General features: G+C 42.1%; 1 protein-coding gene across 2 annotated transcripts in view; it reads right to left on the reverse strand.

The window, feature by feature from the left end:
- gabrb2a (gamma-aminobutyric acid type A receptor subunit beta2a) overlaps positions 1-22,419 on the reverse strand; it is an 80,569-nt gene extending 58,150 nt beyond the window's left edge. The window contains exons 1-3 of one of the 2 annotated variants that reach the window (XM_066669089.1): positions 22,244-22,419; positions 22,004-22,095; positions 19,642-19,709 (exon numbers count right to left, since the gene is read on the reverse strand). In XM_066669089.1, the coding sequence (XP_066525186.1) occupies positions 19,642-19,709; positions 22,004-22,095; positions 22,244-22,317 (234 nt within the window). In that variant the 5' untranslated portion in view covers positions 22,318-22,419. The remainder of the gene's footprint in view (positions 1-19,641; positions 19,710-22,003; positions 22,096-22,243) is intronic. The other variant, XM_066669088.1, reaches the window with a different exon arrangement.
- Positions 22,420-22,632: the final 213 nt, after the last annotated feature.

Genomic DNA, 22,632 nt, shown 5'->3' on the forward strand with positions numbered 1-22,632 from the left:
ATGTAATTAATTTTGTGCCAAAATATATGAGAGAAGAACTTTACCTTTTGAGAGAACATCAGTGCTCTTCCCGAAGACTGGTTTAGTTCAAAACTTATAAAAGTCCTGCTTAACAATGCCATTCCCTTCCAAAACTAATGCGCAAAACAGTCATGTTTCAGAAGGGCTCTCAATATCTCAGACACGACCAAAACATTTTCACTTTCAACTCTCCAAATACTTATAAATATACATATTCTGCTAATACTTGTTTTATTGCTCTGCAATATCCTGCATAAAATAGCCTAACATTTTATGGTACATGTGCACACACCAGCATATATATAACTTTCTTTTTTCCTGCATGTGATAATATCACTCATCCACACTAAAGCTTTATTGTGCACTCTGATTATTCCCTTAGATTAATACTTATTAGTAGTCTCTATGCCTGTCTGGTGTGTTTTGTATGCTACGTGTCATACAAGAGTGCATTCACCAAAACAAAACACTTACATGTCCAATATACTTTGCGAAGTGATTCTGATTCTGAAATTTCTCTCAGCATTCACGTCTGCTTGATGCAATAAGTGGAAAAGTTCGTGTCATATTTCTGTCATATCCCCAGCTAGAGATCTAGGGCGCATTCTTGTCATTGCACCAGTTACATCATTGTTTCTTAGACACATTTATTCCAGTTGGTGAATTAGTGCATTACTTGCCACAGTATAGAGTCAAATGCACTTGTAACTAGTGAATGTTGTTTTTTTCCGGACTCTTGACTTTAATGAATGCGTCTTGGCATAGTGTCTATTGCCTATATGTCTACATTACATCTGCTACTCTTAAAACATTTCTATTTAGCTTGATGCTAGAATGTTTGCTAACCGTCAAACTAGTGTCAAAAACGTGCAAACAGTAATAAGTGGTTGACCCCCAAATGTGTGCTAAAAGCGAGAGTACTCCAACCTACTGTAAATAGGCCTGACTTTATTTTCCTCAGGAAAAGCTCTGCAAGCTTTACCTTTCATTCATAAGGATTTCATTTCAAAGCATCTCTTTTGTGAACTGTTTCTACTGTCTGGCTTCTAAGGTTTGAAACAGCGTCAGCCATTCATAATTTGAATCAGCATAGCTGGCTGTGCTCTCACTGTGTCTGAGAACAGTAGCGATGCAGCCTTGGGAATGATTTTACTGAGGCTATTGGTATTTTCTTGTAAATAAAGTACAGAAAGGACTACTTGGCTTCATATGTAATTTCCAATAGAAACACAGATGTATAACTAAAGCGGTTAGTAGTGAGATTTGTTTTTTATTTTTCAGAAAGTAATAAGGAAAGAATTCACATTACAGTGTGAGAGAAGTCATTTGCAAACTGTAATTGATCACCTTTTTGTGCAACTACCCCAAAACTGTCCACAGAGTCAGAAACAAAGTAATTGGAATAGAAGATTAAATGTTGTGCTGCTTGTATCTGTTGGGAAATCAGTGCAGTCATCCCAAAAATCCAGAACTCTACAATAAGTAGATGAAGTTCTTTTTTTTTTTTTAGACATCCCTGAAGACTCTAGTCCAACTCTACTTTGTTCAGTACCATCCAGCCAGAGGTAAATCAGAATAGAATACATTCACATAGAGTAAGTTTATTCTGATGGATAAAGTGTGGTTAGAAATGGTTATGTAAAGTATAAAACATAAAAATAACTCATGACCAGTGGACTTCAGGAGAAAAAATTAAACTCGATAATGTAAATGCGGAAAAAAAAGATATGTATGTGAATGCTTAATTAAAAGCCCACACACTCTGAGAAGTCCACGGCTTTCCGTTTATAGACGGTGGGTGAGTCAAGCTTGTGGAGATGGCAGAGAACACTTGCTCTCCTCACTTCGTGGCGAGTGATAGGAGTGTATCCACCTCCGCGTGCAGCACTCAAACTGAAGACCCCTGGGGCCGGGCAGCTGCAGCCTGGGGGCAACATGCTCTCTCCTGCCTCCACTAACACTCTACAGGATCCACACACACATACACACACACCTCCACACACAGTACACTCCATACCACCTCAACATGCAGCCAGGAATACACTCCGCCATCCCATTAATGTCTGTAGATGTGAAATATCTAATTTCCATGGTTATTTCTTTTCTCTAATGTAGTTGATCAGCCAATACCCATTTGGTGTTTGAAATATGATTCTTGAGCTGTGAGGCTAATGCATCTCAATAATAAGGCAAACTAATGTAGATTAAATATTAATGTGCACATTGTGCACTGCAAGCTGAAATCTAAACACACTTGCGTCAAAATAAGAGTTATTAAGTAATATCTAATAGATATCTTTATGTAACTCCTGACGTAGTATGACATACAATTACATATAAACAAGATCATTCCTGAACATGCAACATCTCCCTTTATACCCTAACCATATTCTTCAATATGAAATGTATACATTTATGTATACACATAAATCATTTTGAATGAATACATATAAGAAACTACACCCTCAAGGCCTTTTAACAACTTCTAATAGCGATGTAAGCTAACATTGGCCTTATCAATAATTAAGCAAAAGAAACAAAATTGTCGCCTGTGGCTCATTCCTGCATCCAAACCACATTCATGACCACTTGACTGGTAACAACACATAACCGCTAGTTCTGCAGATAAGATATGTGCCCTGAGGGCACTTAAGCAATTTTTTATAATGCTGATAGCCAGCAATAGCCTTATCAATAATTAGAAATACATACAACATGAAAGAACACGTAATGTATTTTAATTCTGGCAAATCCAAGCGTTCGAAACTTATGAAAGCAATTCATTCATTCATTCATTCAGTCAGTAAACAATTTCAAGGCAAATTCCAGTTTGTTTAGTTGCTGTACTGCCTCAACTGGCGAACAAAAAGCTAGCTCAGGGTCCAGGATTTGCTGCAATACAGCTGTAACACTTTTTTTAAAATTCAAGGCAGGTCCAGCATTTTCTAGCAGTAGTAGAACTTGCATAATATTCATTCATTCATTCATTCATTCATTCATTATCTGTAACCCTTATCCAGTTCAGGGTCGCAGTGGGTCCAGAGCCTACCTGGAATCATTGGGCGCAAGGCGGGAATACACCCTGGAGGGGGCGCCAGTCCTTCACAGGGCAACACACACTCACACATTCACTCACACCTACGGACACTTTTGAGTCATCAATCCACCTACCAACCTGTGTTTTTGGACTGTGGGAGGAAACCCACACGGACACAGAGAGAACACACCAACTCCTCACAGACAGTCACACGGAGGAAACCCACGCAGACACAGGGAGAACACACCACACTTCTCACAGACAGTCACCCCGAGGAAACCCACACAGACACAGGGAGAACACACCACACTCCTCACAGACAGTCACCCCAAGGAAACCCACACAGACATGGGAGAACACACCACACTCCTCACAGTCACCCGGAGGAAACCCACTCAGACACAGGGAGAACACACCAACTCCTCACAGACAGTCACCCGGGATTTTGTTCCAGATTTCTGATATTAGACTATAAATATGGATGATTTGTTCGAGACAGAATCACGTTGCTCTCCTTCAGCTGGAGGGAGGGGCAGATATTGTGTTATTAAGCACAAGAGTCAGCAGCCAGAGTTAGCTGTCCATCATTCAGTTCTGCAGCCAGTGGAGTCACAGTCCCTCCTACAGCGGGTTGATTTACATCAGCGTTAAGAGCAACAGGTCAGAGCTGAAACATTGGGAAATTACAGCTCTGTGTTTAGATCGAGCTGATGTCAGCACAGCTTCCTGGAGAAATTATGATTTTTGTTATAAATTAAATTAAATTGTGGTTTCATTTCTGTGAAGACGTTTAGAACCAAATATGTCTTTTACATAAAAATCACATTAGATAAATTCATATAAGATTAAACATAGATTAAACACAACACCAACTATTTGTAGTGTTTTTTTTTGTTAATTATGATGAGATTTAGAGGAAAACATCCAAGAGCTCTGAAGTCAGTCAAACCATCATTACATTACAATATTTAACGTATATGTCCAGTAGAAATAAGAAGCAAATATTGTGTATAAAATTATTAAAAAAGTATAATATACAGCTTAAAACACCAGCTCCAGCCGTTCTGCGGTCTGAATTTTGTCTCTGTACCGTTGTTCATTTTGCAGTAAGCTAAAAGTTGTGCAAGCCGTATGCAAATATCTTTTTTTATATTTTCCAAACTGTTCCTTTAGCAGAGGACGGAAAACAACAGAATGCACCACCATGCATATGCGCATTTCTGATGACTTTTAATACTTCTACATGCACGACTTTCCGCCTCCGTTCATTTTTACAACCCGAGGTTCACCGGGGAGCAAATATAAAACAGACACAGCGAGAAAATTACACATACCATATGCCATGCAACTGTTATTAACTACAGAATATGAATAAGGAAATAAATAAACCAGCAATGGAGAGAAATGAAACAGAAACAGGGAACGGCAGCAGTTCTTCTGCGTTTGGGGAAACAGAGCTGGAATATAGCTGTTGTTGTGTGTGTTTTGTTTGCGAGTGCAAATGCCACGCTGGCGAACACCTGGGTCTGGAACTTGCCTCCTGGCTTCGGTGCAGAATGGCTGAATAATTACTCTGGTCACAGATGGTAGCAGATGCCTCTTTGGGCTCTGTTTACTCTCCTTTGACATCGATGGATTCCAAACAGGGGCGCAAACACACAGTCTGTGGGCTCACACACAAATGAGTGGATTTGGCCTCCCTTTGCCCCCCTCTACTCTTTGACCAGTAGAGTTATGCAAGGAGCCGGACACGAGCGCAGAAATCTCTACCATCTGCCGCCGTCAGCGGGGAGTCGCTCGTTTAAGACACATGACTAAGGCTTTTGTGAGAGTGGGACAAAAGCACACTAAGGTTATAAACATTTACCTCATGCTTCCACTAAGCTGCCACTTTAATAGAAACACAGTGGTAATACCTTCTGTCAATGGCCTCCTGATTTACAGAAAACGGTATGTACGTTTGATACAGTGAAACAATGTGTGTGTATGGACCTCGTACTAGTGTCTATTAACAGGGACTAGAGTATGGCTAACCCAGATTAACAGATGGGCTACAGTCTGTAATTGCATTTGACTTTCACTGTTGATTACACTTGCTATTACTGATTTAAAAATACCAAACAAAACACACATACACACACACAAATATATATATATAGTGTCACAGTCACACAGCTCCAGGGACCCGGAGGTTGTGGGTTCGAGTCTCGCTCTGGGTGACTGTCTGTGAGGAGTATGGTGTGTTCTCCCTGTGTCCGCGTGGGTTTCCTCCGGGTGCTCTGGTTTCCTCCCACAGTCCAAAAACACACGTTGGTAGGTGGATTGGCGACTCAAACATGTTCGTAGGTGTGAATGTGTGTGTGTCTGTGTTGCCCTGTGAAGGACTGGCGCCCCCTCCAGGGTGTATTCCCGCCTTGTGCCCAATGATTCCAGGTAGGCTCTGGACCCACTGCGACCCTGAACTGGATAAGGGTTACAGATAATGAATGATAATATTTAAAATATCAACAAAAGAAATAAAATTGACTATAAAAACAAACCATGCATAGTTTTCAAAATATTCCAAATTACTTTATCAAGCAAATGATCAAGATTTAACCAACATTTTTAAAATTGGAAGCACTTCATGAACTTGCCTGTAACTCATACACTCACATTTAACAGGCTAAAGCACCCAAGGAAGGGCACCGTTTGCACGCAAATAGCTTTTGGTGGTTCATAAGACTGGCATTACACTTCAGAGACAAGTCCTTTTGAGGAACTGAATCAGTTCTAAACCACACACACGAGCAAAAGCGGAGTGGCCAGGTACGTGTTTCTAATAAACTGTCTGGTCAGTGATTCATCAATACCTCTCCACCATATGCCCTCTTTTTGAAAATGCCAGGACACGAGGGCAGCCCACAGGCCCGAGTGCCATCCCAGAACAGTGTGTGCCAGCTGCTCGTGCAGCCCGTGGATCAATATCTCAAACTGATATTGTAACAGAATGACAGTGTAATTTGTCAGGACAGTCCCACTGAAGACTGACACACTGAGTACATACGGGGACGTCTCAGTTCAGGGTGTCACAAACCAAATCCGATGCCAATTACGCTGCACACGGCTCTTAAGCATAGAACGCCATGCCATCCCCTTCAAAACATTTACTTTTCCAAAACCTCAAATAAATCATTATTTATTCTGCATCTCTGCATGACTCCAGCCAATTAAAGAAATGAAATAAATAAATCTGCATGTTTTTTTTCGGGATTTGATCTACGAATGTGATAATTGAGGACTTGGTGGTGGTATCATAGTGTGCAGTTATGACTTAACTCTCTCTCTCTCTCTCTCTCACCCCCTCTCTCTCCCAGTTGAGCTACACTCTAAGCGGCTGCAGTGGACTGGCAGGCCTCATTAATTTGTCACGACAGGGAAACTGTCCGAATGAGTGGTTTAAGTACATGCCTCTAAATAACAGAGGTTGTAAAGGAGAAGGGTGGGGGTTGGTGGGGGGCTGGTAGGGGGAATAGCGATGATTTTACCCCAGGGTGCAACTGCATTAGCCCCCAATCCAGGCCCATGGGAGCTTTGCGTTTTTACAGCTGCTTTAACACATTCTGATAAAATGGCCTAATTGCCCAAATAGAGATGGCACATTAACGGGCTAGAAACAGAAACGGCGTCTCATTATCTCTGATAGTTTTAAAGCTCAGACATGACAGTGTGCTAATGTCAGCTAAGATGTGCTTGAATCTAAATACCTGACGTAAAGTGCGGCTAACTGTCTGGGTTTCGCTGCGTCAGACAGAAGGCAGGTGTCTGAAATTACAGCCGCACAGCCATTTTGTCACTTGGGCTATAAGGAATTTGACAGTTAAATGTCAGGAATGTTTATCGTAGTATGAGAGGGCTTTTAAGATTCAGTGATGTTAAAAATGTAAAAGAAACAAACAGAAAGAGTCAATTCTGAACTTAACCACGTAATCTTTAAGGACCCATTGTCATTAAATAATTAATTAATTCATTCTTTAACCATTATCCAGTTCAGGGTTGCGGTGGGTCTGGAGTCTACCTGGAATCACTGGCTGCAAGGCAGGGACACACCCTGGAGGGAGCACCAGTCCTTCACAGGGTGACACACACTCACACTTTTGAGTCACCAATCCACCTACCAACGTGTGTTTTTGGACTGTGGGAGGAAACCGGAGCACCCTGAGGAAACCCACACAGACACAGGGAGAACACACCACACTCCTCACAGACAGTCACCCGGAGCAGGACTTAAACCCACAACCTCCAGATCCCTGGAGTCACCGTGCCGCCCATCCATTGCCATTATGTCACAAAATACCCAACACTATAATAATGCTAATTTCTGCTAGCAGCTCTATTATTTTATGTTAATACTAATCTAAGGCTTGTGTACATGTACAGTTTAGTCTTATATCACCCATGTGGATTTAAGAACAGACAAATGCTTATGTTTTATACAAAGCTACAAACAGACATTCACATATTTCACTGTGGCTCCTAAGAGCTGAAAATACTATAAAACTGCATCTTATGTCTGGAGACAGTGACATACACCAGAGTAATGTTTTTTTGCTCACAAAACTGGTCCCAACCTAAATATAAATCTACTTTTTATATCCCACAGTCACATCCTAAAGCTGCACTTGATAAAATAGTGTTTGTAACAAATGGAAGAAGTCACTTTACTGCTCCAAAAGAAAAAAAATCTGCTACAGTACAGTGTCCTTCTGCTGTTGTGAGTTGCCTTGTAAAGTCTGAAATATTCATTCAACAGTCAAAGCTGTCGGTTTGGATTTGGCCTGAGATATTTGGACCACCACAGATGTCTTTACGTATTAACGTCTCACACACACTGGCTCAAAAAGAAGGTCCAGCTCCATGGGCTCATTACATTGGTAAGGTCAGTGGGGACATGGCTTACCGTGTTGATATGTAGAGTGAAGAAAGTTAGTGACTTGAAGGTGAATGATATCAATGAACACGGAGCAATATGAACTGAGGGAGCAAAGCCGTTTTGTTTGGAAAATAAGCCAAGTTTTTAATATCATTTTACCAGTTTCAAATGATGGTAAATATATTTGGTACAAATGTAATTCCATTTAATAGCAGACTTTTCCAGAAATGAATAGTTCTCTTTGAGTAGTTTTTCAGTATGAACATGCTTTCATTCATCAGAGAAACAGAACACAGCACCAGCCAAAAGTCACGTAAGTTAGTTAATCTAACGTGATCAAGGTTACGGTGGGTCCAGAGCTTAATCATTGGGTGCATAGCAGGAACAAAAACAGGAACGTACACCTGTCCACTGCAGAACATAACACACAAACATACACACACTAGGGGCAGTGAACACACACACACACACACACAGAGCGGCGGAAGCCATCCCCAGCACCTGGGGAGCAGTTGGGTGTTAGATGCCTTAGCCTCAGCCATTGATGTTGAGGGAGGAGGATAGCGCTTTTCCTTCTCTGAGTTTACTGAGTGAATGGACGTGTGTGTGTGTGTGTATGTGTGTGTGTTCATTTCTATGGATGACAATGTGTGAAACATATATATTGTTGTACCACGACAAATAAATGTTTCCACATTTCTTTATACAGTGTTACAACATGTGTGTTTACTGACTGTAGAGCACCTGGAAAAAACCCACGCAGACACAGTGTGAACACAACTGCTCACAGACAGTGACCCAATGTGAGAATCCATCCCAGAACTCCCAGATGCTAGAGCTGTGTGCCAAAAAGACCACTTTCAGCGCCACTGGACCGCCCTCAACCAAAACTTAACCCCTTTATTTCCAATCAAAACTTAAACAAAGACAATAACTACACTTTTACACAGATCTTATGTGTTTTATGAAAGCTTAGAAGACCCTGCATGTCCCCATTTGTAGTGAATGAATAACAAGTGTTAAGGTAATAACTTGAATGATACATTTACACTTTAAGGGACTGCAGCGGTGACAGAGTGGCAATGACACTGTGTGAGGTTATGGCCCGATAGAAGAGTGTTCCTGGAATTTTATCTGCAATAAACCTGGAGGAAAACATTTTAGGGTGTGTGAGCTTCTCGAATTCATGGACGGAGCTCTGCAAAACCCAGCAGCCAATATCCTGATCAGCTCTGAAGCACCAAATGTACTGTTTGTACAAGCTGGAAGGAAAAGTCTTTGCAAACAGGCCCACAACACAGAAGGGAAAGTTTAACCGAGCGCTTATGAAATGTAATGAATAGTCTTCTATCAGTGCATACAGTGTAACGTAAAGCTCATACAAACACAAGGAATTAATCTGTAACAGTGTTACTTTAAAAAATGTACACAGCAGTGTAAAGGTCATGTAGAGGGCAAAGGCAAGCACTAACACAAGAAGTCAAACGAGAATCAATATCTAAGTACTTAAAAATGCATCTCAGAGAGAGAGAGAGAGAGAGAGAGAGATGAGCCATCTTAAACCTCACGTTTTCTGAGAGGAAAGGTGTTGTCATAGCAACAATAAGTTAAAATAACATGAGAGCTTTTTCATCTGGAATTGAACAAACCCTGCATCTGATAAAAGCTAGGCTTTTACTGATTCCTAATTAATGGCTATTTGTCCAGAACGTACACAAATTCCTCCCAGCCTCTGTCTCGTCCTTTTCTTGGAGCCTCGCTGGCCTCTGGTTGGACGGCCACACCTCTCATTCAAATAAGGAATTAATGCTCGTCAAGATAATGATCATTATAAAGGCAACGTTTCCGCCCTGGTAATTATTTACCCCATGAGCTAGTACAAGTCTATTTGGACCTTTTTTTTTAAAAGGGACTAATTACACTTTCACTAGATCCTGTTCCATGCATCACGACAGCGAATGAAGCACGGGGAACATCCCAAAGCTCTGTAACTCCCCGAAGCACCAGCCAACTTTCTTCACCAAACACTAACAGACCCAGACACTGGGCTGTGCCTCAGTGCGACTCCAAAACGCTCCTCTAATTCACACTGTTGAAAAAGCCCGCCCCCCTTTCAGAGTGTTCCACTGTGGTCTCTGTGATTTACACGGTTCTAAGCTGTTGTCCCATTCACGTTGACAGAGGATGTACACACTCTGTTCTATAAGGTGCCTTAAATTTTGGACTGTTCTGCAACCATTCTGACTTCGCTGAGGGGTTATCTCTGGACACATTGGCCATATCTCCCATCACATTGTTTATGAAGACATTCACAATTTTAAAGCCTCTTTCACATATTAACTCTGGAAAAACTCCAGAGTATCAGGTCCAGAGATGTCCCTGAGTGGTCCTTTCATACATGTAGCACACAGCTTTCTTGCAGCAAAAAAATGTTCCTTATGATTCAGGCACTTCTGCAGCATGAGCAGCAGATCCTCCGGGATATTAGCGGCTCTGTTCACACATGCTCTCGCTCAGACTGCACCCAGAGCATTTAGTAGAGACTATCTAGGAGGATAAAGTCTTTGAAACATCCGGAACTAATGTTGCGGATGTGTGCATTCACACACACAGCTCCTCATGAATCTTTCCATATTATGTACAACACTTTCTAAAATACAGCCAATACAAAGTGATACACCCAAACCACTGTGTGAAGTAAAAACAGAGTGTGTCCTGCAGTGGGAACCAGCAACACCCACAGTTTAGTTTCACTGTGATTTTTGTGTGGTGCCATGGGGAATAATGATTGGTTAGTGGGTCTGCACAGAAGAGCCAATCATTGTAATCCGAGCAACATTTGTAGGATTTCTATTCATTCATCATGAGTTTTCCACACAGTGTAAAGGGCAGCAGGGTGATTCAATTTATCACCGCTGTCCAAAGAACAACATGAATCTCCATTTTGGTCATTTGATCATTTGAACACAGCCGTTGTCCTTATCATTTTGTGAAAAATGTCATGATGAATGGACCAATAGAAATGTTTTGATTACTTGGAATAAAATCTTTATACATTTAATTTCATTGAAAGTTAAAGAGATTGTTTTCCCTTTCACTATAAAGTAACTATTTTGGAGACACACGTTTGTCTTTGCACAGCAATATTATATTTAAATATAATAAAACAAAAATGGAGGGTTTTTTTTTGAAGGTTTTGTTCCAAATGCAAAGATATAGCAGTGCTCCGGCCCCTTGATCTGCTGTAAACCTGGAGGAGCTGTTCTGGGTGGGTCAGTGAGCTGTTAGAGGCCTGGCCTTCAGCCCAGTAGCAGATCCATGGTGAGGAGATCGATCAGGATATTACCATAACGTCCCATTTGCGTTTCTAAACTCCTGTGAGTCAGCAGAGTGAGGGAGAGAGAGAGAGAGAGAGAGAGAGAGAGAGAGAGCGCAGCCCTGCATTTGCTTTGTCCAAAAATAACCTCCATTTTAATGTCAAGACTTGATGGCAGAGGGAAGGCAGGATGGCCCAAGGATCTACATCGCCCCACGCCACCACTGACCTTTGGTCACGCAGAACTACCTTCACCAAGCACAACAAACACACTCACGTTCACATCAGAGACAACAGAGGGACAGGGAGAGAGAGAGACAGAGAGAATGAACAGAAAAGAGTAGAGCCTAAATGACAGAGAAAAAAAGAGAGGCAAAAAAGAGAGGCTGAGTGAGACAAAGTGAGAAAAAGAGAGAAAGGAGAATGTGGGAGACAAGAGAAAGAGATGCAAATAGAGGAGGAGAAAGAGAGAGAAAAAGAGGGAGAGAGGCATATAAAAGAAATTAAATGAGATAAAAAGAGAGAAAGTGGGAGAAATACAGTGAGAGTGAGATAAAGAGAATGATCACAAAAAAGAGGGGAAAACAGAAAGATAGAGAGAAAAAGAAAGAACACAGAGAAAGAAAAAGGGAGAAAGACAAAATAGAGAGGAATGGAAGAGTGTGTGTGTGTTTGAGAGAGAGAGAGAGAGAAACAGAGAGATGCTCTAAAATCCAGTATCCAGAGGGACAGTGGTGGAGGCAGTGGGGCCTGCAGCCCTCGCTCTTCACCTACGGCATTTGTTCTGCTTTTAATTGGGAGACCATCCAGCTGTCCACTGCTAAAGAACCTCACTGGACTAATGAGTTCCTCACATGATCCACATGAGGGAGAGAGAGAGAGAGAGAGAGAAGTAAAACTGAACATTTGACCTCATCATCTGTTTTGACGTTAAGCCCTGTCAGTTCCTCCTCTCGGCTTCAGGCTGCACAGATACACTGTTTAAAAAGGAAAGAGTTTCAAAATCAGCTTTGCATCCACAGAGCCTTTAATTCTTCTGGGTAATAACATCTCTCTGTTACCTCAAACAGAGAAGAATGAGAATCCTATCAGCGCTTCTCTAATGGATTGTAATGAATCCCCACACATCCCCAACATCTTATACACACCTAACTTTTATTAATTCACACACACACACACACACACACACACACATCTGATGGTTATTTGGAACTGTGGCAAACTTGTTAACTGTAAAATATAAATCAATGTAATTATGATTTAACAATAACAATAATGACTTTGTTATTAATATAATAATATTTTTATTATATTTATAGATTTATGTGATTGTTACCATATGCAATGAACAGGAAAAGTGTGTCCATGGCATGACCACCAGTGTGTGTATGTGTGTGTGTGTGTGTGTGTGTGTGTGTGTGTGTGTGTGTAATAATAACATTAACTCCCTTTAAAGATAGTAGCGTTTAAACAGTTTTCATCATCATCCTCATCGCCGTCTTTCCCACTCAGTCATTTTCAGGGTCACGGTTCTACACGTGATAAATAATGTAAAGATTGGCAAAGTTCATGATTTCTGGATGAGCGGGTTTTAAGCTGCATCACGGACAGACAGAGATATAAAGGTCAAAAGAACAGCTCTAGCGCCTAAACCTCACCTGGGGCTTTGTGGTTATTATTGTGGAGCCACGGATTTTCTCCATGAAGCTGAAAGAGCTACAGGGGGTTCATGATGACAGAGTCCAACGCTAAATTGCTGGACAAAACTCACACTCTGGGACTGCGCGTTTCATAACCACAGCTAATCAGAGCTACACTTTCTCTATTCTCATCTGATGACAACAGCTACAAATGCCCCAATTGTATGCAACATAGAGTCATATGAATTCATAAATAGATATTTATTAGTAAAACTACTCTGATTTAATAAAAAAAACTGTACCAAGGCGTTTCAGTCCGATTACTGAGTGACTCATGTAGACTCGATTTTCTGAAGTAATCAGATTATTGTGTGCATGCAAACTCTTACATGCTGCATTGCAGAAGATTCAATTAAGCATTTACTTTGTACCATCTACTGGTAAAGTGTAGTGTGCTTGCCCAATTGGCAAATCAAACCTGGTCTGACACATGGAGAACAGCGATATTATTTACTACACTGTACAGCGGTGTTGAGTGTAACGCAGTACGAAGGAAGGTGTTACAGTAATGTTATTACATTTTTCTGTAACGAAGTAATGAAACAAATTACTGTTAAATATTTAGTAAACATTACAGTGACTAACTTATAAAGACTATTTTACTTTCGTTTCTCTCATTTTTTTCATATAAAATTTGATTTTAAAAACATTATTAACATTTCTTAAGTCGTTTTCTGTGTAATTTCTAAAAAGTGACGAGCGCAGCAAAATCACAGTTATTATATACGCCGGCAAAGGAGGAGAACACATTTTTCCAAATCCGGTTTCCTCCCACAGTCTAAAAACACACGTTGGTAGGTGGATTGGCGACTCAAAAGTGTCTGTAGGTGTGAGTGTGTGAGTGAAAGTGTGTGTTTTGCCCTGTGAAGGACTGGCGCCCCCTCCAGGGTGTGTTCCTGCCTTGCGCCCAATGATTCCAGGTAGGCTCTGGACCCACCGCGACCCTGAACTGGATAAGGGTTACAGTTAATGAATGAATGAATGAATATATATATATATATATATATATATCCATTTTTTTAAGTACTATCAATATCAATAACCAATTAAGACAAGTATCCTGTGATGAAAATGATCAGTGTGTGCTGCCCTGCGTTGCATTAATTGAGATAAACCAACTCATTCTTCCTGAGTATTGCTGCTCATGCCCTTCACCCTAAAAAGGTTCTCCTAGTATTCTTCTGTATAGTTCCATGAACACCCAAGGAACTGTCTTTGCTTGAGTTAGATGAAAAACCTCCTGTACTTCTCAAGTCATATTAAAAACACTAAATGATTCTGTACATTACCGTAAAGGCCCAAAACTGCCCTTTTCAGTGCTCTTCAGAATCAGTACTGCTATGAATACATGGTAAAACTATGTCAAGGAGAACTGTACACAGCATGATGCATGTAAATCAAATAGTGACCATGTTTACAACAGGGATATTTACTACTGATTTGAAAAAAACTACTCTTTAAAAACAATCTGATGCCCTCCAGCAAACTGCATGCATTAGAGTTAACTGACAGGTCCTGGACTCCATGGCTACAGTGAATCTAATAGGATTTAAACTGTAAAAAAAAACAACAACAACAACAAAAAAATATTGCTTGGCAACAGCTGTGTTATGGGTATTATTCTGAATATATTACTCATACACGGCTATAGATTATTGCCATCAATATTAAAATAACAATATGCCTATACAAACAATACATTACCCTCTCTACATATAAATGCCTTACAGAAAATAGAAAGAAAGAAAGAAAGAAAGAAAGGAAATAAAACGCACGTGCCTTTATCAAAGCAATAATAAAATGATTTAATTAAGCCCTTTCCCACCGTGTTTACCCATCAGTGCCATTATTAAAAAATAAACCAACGACCTCAGCTCATTTATTAGTAAATGAAACGTGAACCTCAGGCTCTCTGGGAGATTAAACTGCTTCATCAGCTCACTGCAACCATAAAGCTGCAATCAGTTGCACACATAAATCTTTCATTTCACCACCATACATATTTCCTTATGATCACAGGGAGTGTGACACACTATGGCCAACAGGGGCGCTAAAGGAGCTTGGTTGGTAGGAGTCTGGTTATTAGCATGGGCGTGTCCTAATTGCATACACAAACTCTACCTGGTTAAGAGTACGCAAATATCCACAATACATACATTAAACTGGTCTGAGTTTGAGTTCGGTAACAAGGCACAGTAATGTACCCACAATGCAGTGTGAAATGGAGAGGGAGGAGTTATTTATGTCATTAATCTGTGTCCTCGGTCTGATTTGGACTGTGTAAGCAAGCGACGGCGGGTTGTAACGTCATGTTTTGGCACAGCAATGCTTTATCATTCTCTGTTAATGTGAAGCGCAGCGGTACATTCATATCTTTTCTAACCTGCCAAGCCCATACTAATTATATTAGTATGTAGTACATACTACTTCTGAGTACGTTTTAGTGTGTAGCACACAACTGGGACACCCACCAGGCCTTTGTTTCACTGAGGAATTTCATATATTTTCCAAACACTCAGTACTAAAAGTAATTTGGCAACTCAGACTTAAATGAGATAATTCAGAGTGGTTGGAAGTGAAGTGGTTTGCTGTAGAGAGAGGGTCAGGCGAATGGTAACCAGACGTCAGGCTCTATACAACACAATCAGAGCTATTGGAAACAACTGGAAAAGGTGTTATTATCAGTAATGTAGACCATGGAAATATAAACAAAATATATATATTTTTCTGCACTCATTTTTCTGCATGTACTACATGTTCAAATGTATGTGACACCAGGGTGACCAGACGTACTCTTTTACCCGGACATGTCCTCTTTTTTAGACTTTAAAAAATGCCCGGGCGGAATTTCACAAACGTCCGGGGTTTTGTTTTTCTAGAGTTTACATAGAACTTCGAGAAGCGTTTCGTTCACAAACTAGTCCCGCCCTCCCCTACTCCGATTGGTTCGCTTGAGTGAGAAGGGGGCGTGGTGTAGTAGCCTAAAAACTTCTGATTGGACGGTCTGACTGTAGAGCTACCGTTATTGGTCGATAACCTTCTGTGTAAACATTTAATTGGTCAGTCTGCACGTCAGTAGTCCTTGTTTACGTCAGGCAAAGCTCAAGTACACACCCTCATCTCGAGCAGCTATGCCCAATGCTACAGCATACAGGCTGTGAAGCAGTGTTACTGTATCATCTGCAGTGATGATGGAGCTCCATAATATACATCTAGGTTGAGTTTAAATGAGGCTTGTGATCCACACCTAATCATCCAACATACGCACCGGACCCCACTAATGTTATTGTGGCTGACTGCCATCAGATCCTCATAGAAATGTTCTAAGATCAAGGCGTAAGTAATGGAAACTACCTGTAATTATGCGTCTATCTTTTAATAAAAGATATTAAATTGTTCAAATCTTTTCAGACAGTGGGCTTCTAGAGGCATGAAACTCTCAGATGTCTGCTTCCATTCCCCATCACAGTGAAGTCTTCTGAGACTGTGAGTTCCTGGAGAAGGGAGAGGTTCACATCACATCACTCTGCAGGGCTGGAGATTGAATTAGCCAGAAAATTGAAGAAAAAGAAAAAAACTCGGTGGATCTGCCCTTTAAAACGCTACTCGATTCAATTAGACGCTTGTACGTAAGGGGGCAGAGGGAGGGGTCTATCAATACTTGCATTTTACAGACCCTGAATGGCACGTGTCAGCAAACACAAATACCATACATCATTTATGCGCGTTCAGAAATGACCACGTGGCCCGTTCGGCGTTGCCACGTGAAGTGGTTCTCCTTGAGAAGGGAAGGATCACCTTGAACTACGAATTTCGCGAGTGAAACCCGGTCCGCCGCTCGGTCTTTTGTGTCTCCGCGTGCACGTGCGATGGCAAGGGTCGTTCTGCTGCTGCCCCCCTCTCACTGACGCTCAAACTCGCAGGAACCAGCGCGCGCCAGAGCCTCTGTATGTGTGTGTGTGTGTGTGTGTGTAGCAGGAATATATAACGTTGTGGGGACCGAAGCCTGTTTAGACACACTGAGGGGACTGCTCCTACTTGTGGGGACCAAAGGCTTGTCCCAATAACAAGGTTAGATTTCAGTGTTAGGGTTATGATTAGGGTTAGGCTTAGGCTAATGTCGCTTACGGACAAGGAATAGAAAAGGCATTTCTCCACAAAATATACACATCTACGTAAGGTCCCCACAAAGCGTGAAAACAAACTTGCGTAAGTGCGTCAATGTATGTGTGTGTGAGAGCGTGTGTTCGGAATTCAAATGGAGTCTCCACACATACACACACACGCTCGCGCGCGCGCTCCCGCACACACACGCGCGAACACGCACCGTGGCAGTGAAACGCGGAGAGGAGACTCTCAGCCCGAGCATGCCAATGAACTTCTGCAGTTTTGCAAAATCATCATGTAGCGCGAGGCTCGGGCACAGCGCCAGCACGCGCCTCCGGGCTCCGCGTGCGCAGAATATCACCACGAAGCTCTATGCAAACGCTTATGACACCCTCCTGACAAGAGATCACTCTCGGATCAGCTCCTCTGGCCATCGCGGACAGGAGCCACGGAGCGCCGTGTTTTGGAACAGGGACAAACACATATGGCATGTCTAGGACAACCCTAAGATATCTTTCTGACATCCGCATGACAAGGGGTGGCATTTGAATGGGCTATTACCAGCCACTGCATTGGACAGAAGACAGAAAGCAGTGGTATGGAACAATAAGCCACTACTGACTCCTTATGACAGTGTTAGGGCATCCTTATACGATCCTTGAAGCATGGAACAGATGTGTCTGATCCTACAGAAACACACACACACACACGTGCCAAGCTTGACAACCTCAAGACATCCTTATGACAAGAGAGAATCACATTCGGATCAGCTGTTTGGATCCATCGTATTGGAAAACCACTCACTGCTGAAGCCCGCTCCCATGATGTCCTCAGGACATCATGTTTGACATCCTTGCAACAAGAGACGGCCGCGTATTTTCGATCCATCATTTTCGACACAGGAGAGAGAGCACTGTCTTGGAACAGAAAACACTAACGACAACCTCAGGACAACCTTGGGACATCCTTTTGACACCCACATGGCGGGAGACTAACATCGGGATCCAGCTGTTTCGACTCCTCAAACTGGAAAAACATATGTGATCCTCATCAGGCAGTTCTTCTCAGGAGCGTATGATGAGGAGACGGCCAGCTAGCTCGTTCCACCATTTTGGACGGGGTGTTTTGGAGCCCTGCCTCTACCTCCTTGGGACAAGCTTAGGACACCACTTATGACAAGAGACCAGTATTTACAGACTATTTTGAGCCTTGGCGTTGGACAGAGGAGTTTTGGAAGAGCCCGTGGTGCACTGTTGATGCCTATACTATCCCTACGACAGGCCTTAGGTCTATTTTAAGCACCTCTCGCACAGAGGATGGAGAACACTGTTTTGGAAACACTGCTGACAAACGTCTGAGCAATAGTAACAGCCATAGACAAATAGCAATTAGGTAAACAGTAGCTGTCATAAGGAAGCCTGTGTTATTCCTATACCTACCAAGATCGCCAGCTGTCTTGATCCATGCACCATTTCGGAGACAGCATGACTACCACCCACTAACACCGTCCTTATCACAACGGTGGGACATCCTTGTGACACCCATATGACAAGAAGATGAAAAGCACTGTGTGTTGTGCAACAAACACCCACTAATAGCATGCGTATGATAACTTTAAAACACTCTCTTTATATTTAAATTGCATAAGATGGCATATAGAGCAGCTATTTATAATATCCCTGGTCTTGGGCCGAAGATAGGAACCACTCTGCTTTGGAGCACAGCTGATGCTTATGTCTTCCTTATGACAAGCCCATGACACCACTGTTGACATCCTTACGACAGGAGGCCAGTGTTTATTTCTACATGCGCTAACTATTTTGAGCCACCATCTTAGACAGAGGATAGACACACTGTGTTTCAAAACAACCCATGAGGCACTGCTGATGCTTATACCATCCCTAAGTCAATGATAAGACCATTCTCAGCACCCTGCTGCGGAGACATGAAGACTGTGACACGTGTGTGCAGGTAGCAGCAGTAGTAAAACCACAGACAAACTGCAATTAGGCCAATAGCTGTTGTCATAAGGAAGGCTGTGCTATACTAAGCCCAACCGTAATTCATTATTTTGACTCTCTTATGACAAAGATGGTGGTTATACAGTCTATTTATAACCGCCATCTTGGACTGAGCACAAACATAGAGAAAGTCTTGAAATAATGGCTGAAGGCTTTGCCATCCTATTGACAGCCTTAGTACAAGTCATTGTGGTTGGAACCACCATTTTGGGCAATGTTAATGTCATCCCTGACACCTTTAAATCATCCCTTCAAAGATATTTTGGATCTGCTATTGTTAGTTATAGTACTGGATAGGGTGGAGGAGAAAAACACTGGGATTTGGGAATGAAATCGATTGCTGGTGTTTAAGGCGGCCTTATGACACTCTTAGGACGTCTTGTTGACACCCTTATGACAAGAGAACATGGTGGACAGTCAGTGTGAATGGAGCGAGGACACTGTGTTTACATGAAACAGCTGTGATGGCCATTAAATATAGCAACAGAGATCAATAAACAGGAAAGAAACACTGCCATGTTACATACCATGTTTACTTCTGACACCATGTCAATGCTGGCAATGTCTATGTTCATCCCCACCGCCACAGGAGCCCCTAAAAAAAGAGAAAACCAGCATTTCATCACCAACAGAAGCCCAACAGAGCAGCGCAGGCAGTGGGAGAGCTGAGCGAGCCTTGGTTAAATGAGCCCGGCTCATTAGACTCTGGCTAAACCCCAGCACCCTACATTCACGTGGCACTGCGCATGAAAACTGTTGATTTTGTTACAAACCCCATTTCGGCTGGAGGTGAACAAACACGGCGTTGCCTTTCCTTTCTCACCCGTATTCCGACAAAGTCCCGCCCCTCCCGAGCTGCGATTGGCCGCTAGTTCAGACCCCGCTGTTCTAGAACGCGAACGCCCCGCCCCTCCTGCGATACGATTGGCTCGCAGTTCACACTCGCTGTTTCAGGATGCGAAGCGATTATAAGCGGTTCTAGAACCCGCCCTTCAGCGCCGCTATTGGATAATAATAATAATAATAATAATAATAATAATAAATAAAGAAACAAGCCAGTGTACTAAAACATTAGATATTGTTTAAAGAAATATTTAAACAAAACACATAAAAAATACGTATTAAAAAATTAAAAAATCAACATTATAAAAACATTCTCTAAAAATAAATAATAGTAATAGGAACAGAACAAATTAATCTGAAACACAAGCGCGCAAATATAGCCTAAATGAAGTATTCTAGAGCTTAAAAATTATAAACAAAATTACACACAAGTGAAAAACAAGGCCCGCTCTCCTGCGCTACAGTAGACCATTGGAGTCAAGCTGCATTCCTTTTACCTCATAAATCTGAGCTGAGAATGATGTTACACCAGAGCTGACTTCGTTCCAATTAAATATTTAGAAACCCTATGCCATAGGTTTTCTATGCTAGCTTGTTCCTGGTTAGCATTGTTAGTGATATCAGCTGATAACAGCGCATTATCCAAACACCATGGAAACCCATCCACAGTTAGACAGTGCTGTGCGTAAGACTGATTTAATGAGACACAAATAGATAGAAGTGCTAAAAAATTCTGTTTTACACTCTGATGGAGACAGCCATCTTGGATTCTGTACTCAGGGTCTGTTAAGCTCTCTTGAAGTCCAGGTAGGAAATTAGAGTTTTGGGAGTTGAAATTTCCTACTTGGAAATCAGAATTTCTAACATCCGGGTTCAAACAGAAAGCAGCATCGGTGTCATGCCCAGACTACGAGTACAGGACGGCTATACCACTGTATTATGATAAGCAACAAAGCACAGAATTTGAATTTTCCTCTGAATAGCCCCCAATCCTCTGTATTATGAGGTGGAATTACAAAATATGAATGGTGCTAATAGCTTCTTAACATTTCTGAACAAACAAAATAACTTCACATGAAAGAACGTCTACTGTGAAACACAAACAACATTATATAACAGCAACAGATTCTCCCACTGCAGCAGTGATTTCCACCACATCCAGAGCATCATGCACATTTCATAAAACATATCTTTTCTATTGTTACCACACAGATTGATAGCTGTATATTTTTAAATGCTTTTTATATCCTTTTTTTCATAGACATATTGAGATCAGACCTTCATTTCCTTATAAGGGCATGGCATTGCAGATCCTAATTTGCATTAAATATCTCACAAATCCTTTGGCCAAAAGTTAATATTCTCTAAATGTTTATATCTGCGTAAAATGTCTCTTAAATATTTAAGTAGATTTTATGTTTTATTTAAAAAAAAGTCGAAAACTCTTAATTTGCATGTTAGCCCTGAAAAGCAGATTCAAATGAAAACCTTTAGTCTTTTATCGCTTCAGACGCTTTATGCAAATTAGCACAATTAGTGCTCCGCCCTAGAACGAAAGACTGTGCGTTAGTAACGAATGGTAGCGCGGGAGGCAGGACGCCGCCGACCAATGGCAGAGCAGGGGGCGTGGCCTGTCGGAATGCGGGTGGGGAAAAGCACACAGCGCGTGAATCCACAAAACTGTGAATCCAGTGGCAAGTGTTAAACGCAGCTCCTCGTCTCCAGCGGCCGGGGGTCTTGGGGTTTAACTGTTGATTGGCTGGGCGGCTGACAGAGGGTCGCGTGCATTCAACAGAGCGGGGCTGGGCAAAGTAGGAGATGTTAAAAATGCGAGGATGGGGAAGTTTTATTGTGGATGAAAAGCACACGGAGGGGGGATTTGCATGCATGCGTGACTGTCATGAATGAAGAAGGTTTGCGTAAGTCTCTGGGTGCGCGCTGCGCGTCAGAAACCGAGAGGAGGGAGAGAATGATTATAAATATAATGGAGAAAAAAATGAACGAGAAGATGATGAAGAAAATGGTGCTGAATTGAAGAGCAGTTACCTCCAAAATCCGGCCTCAGTCGAATGTCGTATCCCTTCATGAGTCTATCCACCGTGTCTTTGACCACGGGCATGTTGCTGGGGTCTCTGTTGCTGGAATAAAGAAATGAACACGTTATAACGTCAGGAGACGGAGACGCGCGTTAAGTGCTGAGAAATAGACCTGGAAAAAAAAAGAATAACAAATCCCCAACGCATGACGCTGTGAAGTCTAGATCCACACGGGTGTGTTTGCCTTTACCTCTGCGCGCACACGGCAGTCATGATCAGAGGACACAGCAGGAAGATGCAGTGTGTTTTCCTCATCCTCTCCATTGCAACAGTTCTGCTGAGGGACCTGCAGAACGCAGCGCACGACCAACTTACTCCAGCGCAGTGGAGGCAATGAGGCGCGCATGCGCACACTGCGCCTACACATCAAAGAGCAGCGACCGATGATGATGAGGAGGAGGATGAGGAAGATGATGAAGATGACGGTGGTGGTGGTGGTGGAGGAGCTGGTGGTGGATGAGAAAGGTTTGCATTGCGGAGGAGAAATTAAAGACACAAGGGGAGAGAACATAGACACACCGAGCACAGCGAAGGGAAACGTGACCAGACTTCACTAAGCGGCAGCATAACCAGCCTCCT

The sequence above is a fragment of the Hoplias malabaricus genome, chromosome 4 (genome assembly GCF_029633855.1).
Source record: "Hoplias malabaricus isolate fHopMal1 chromosome 4, fHopMal1.hap1, whole genome shotgun sequence".
Taxonomy (NCBI): domain Eukaryota; kingdom Metazoa; phylum Chordata; class Actinopteri; order Characiformes; family Erythrinidae; genus Hoplias; species Hoplias malabaricus.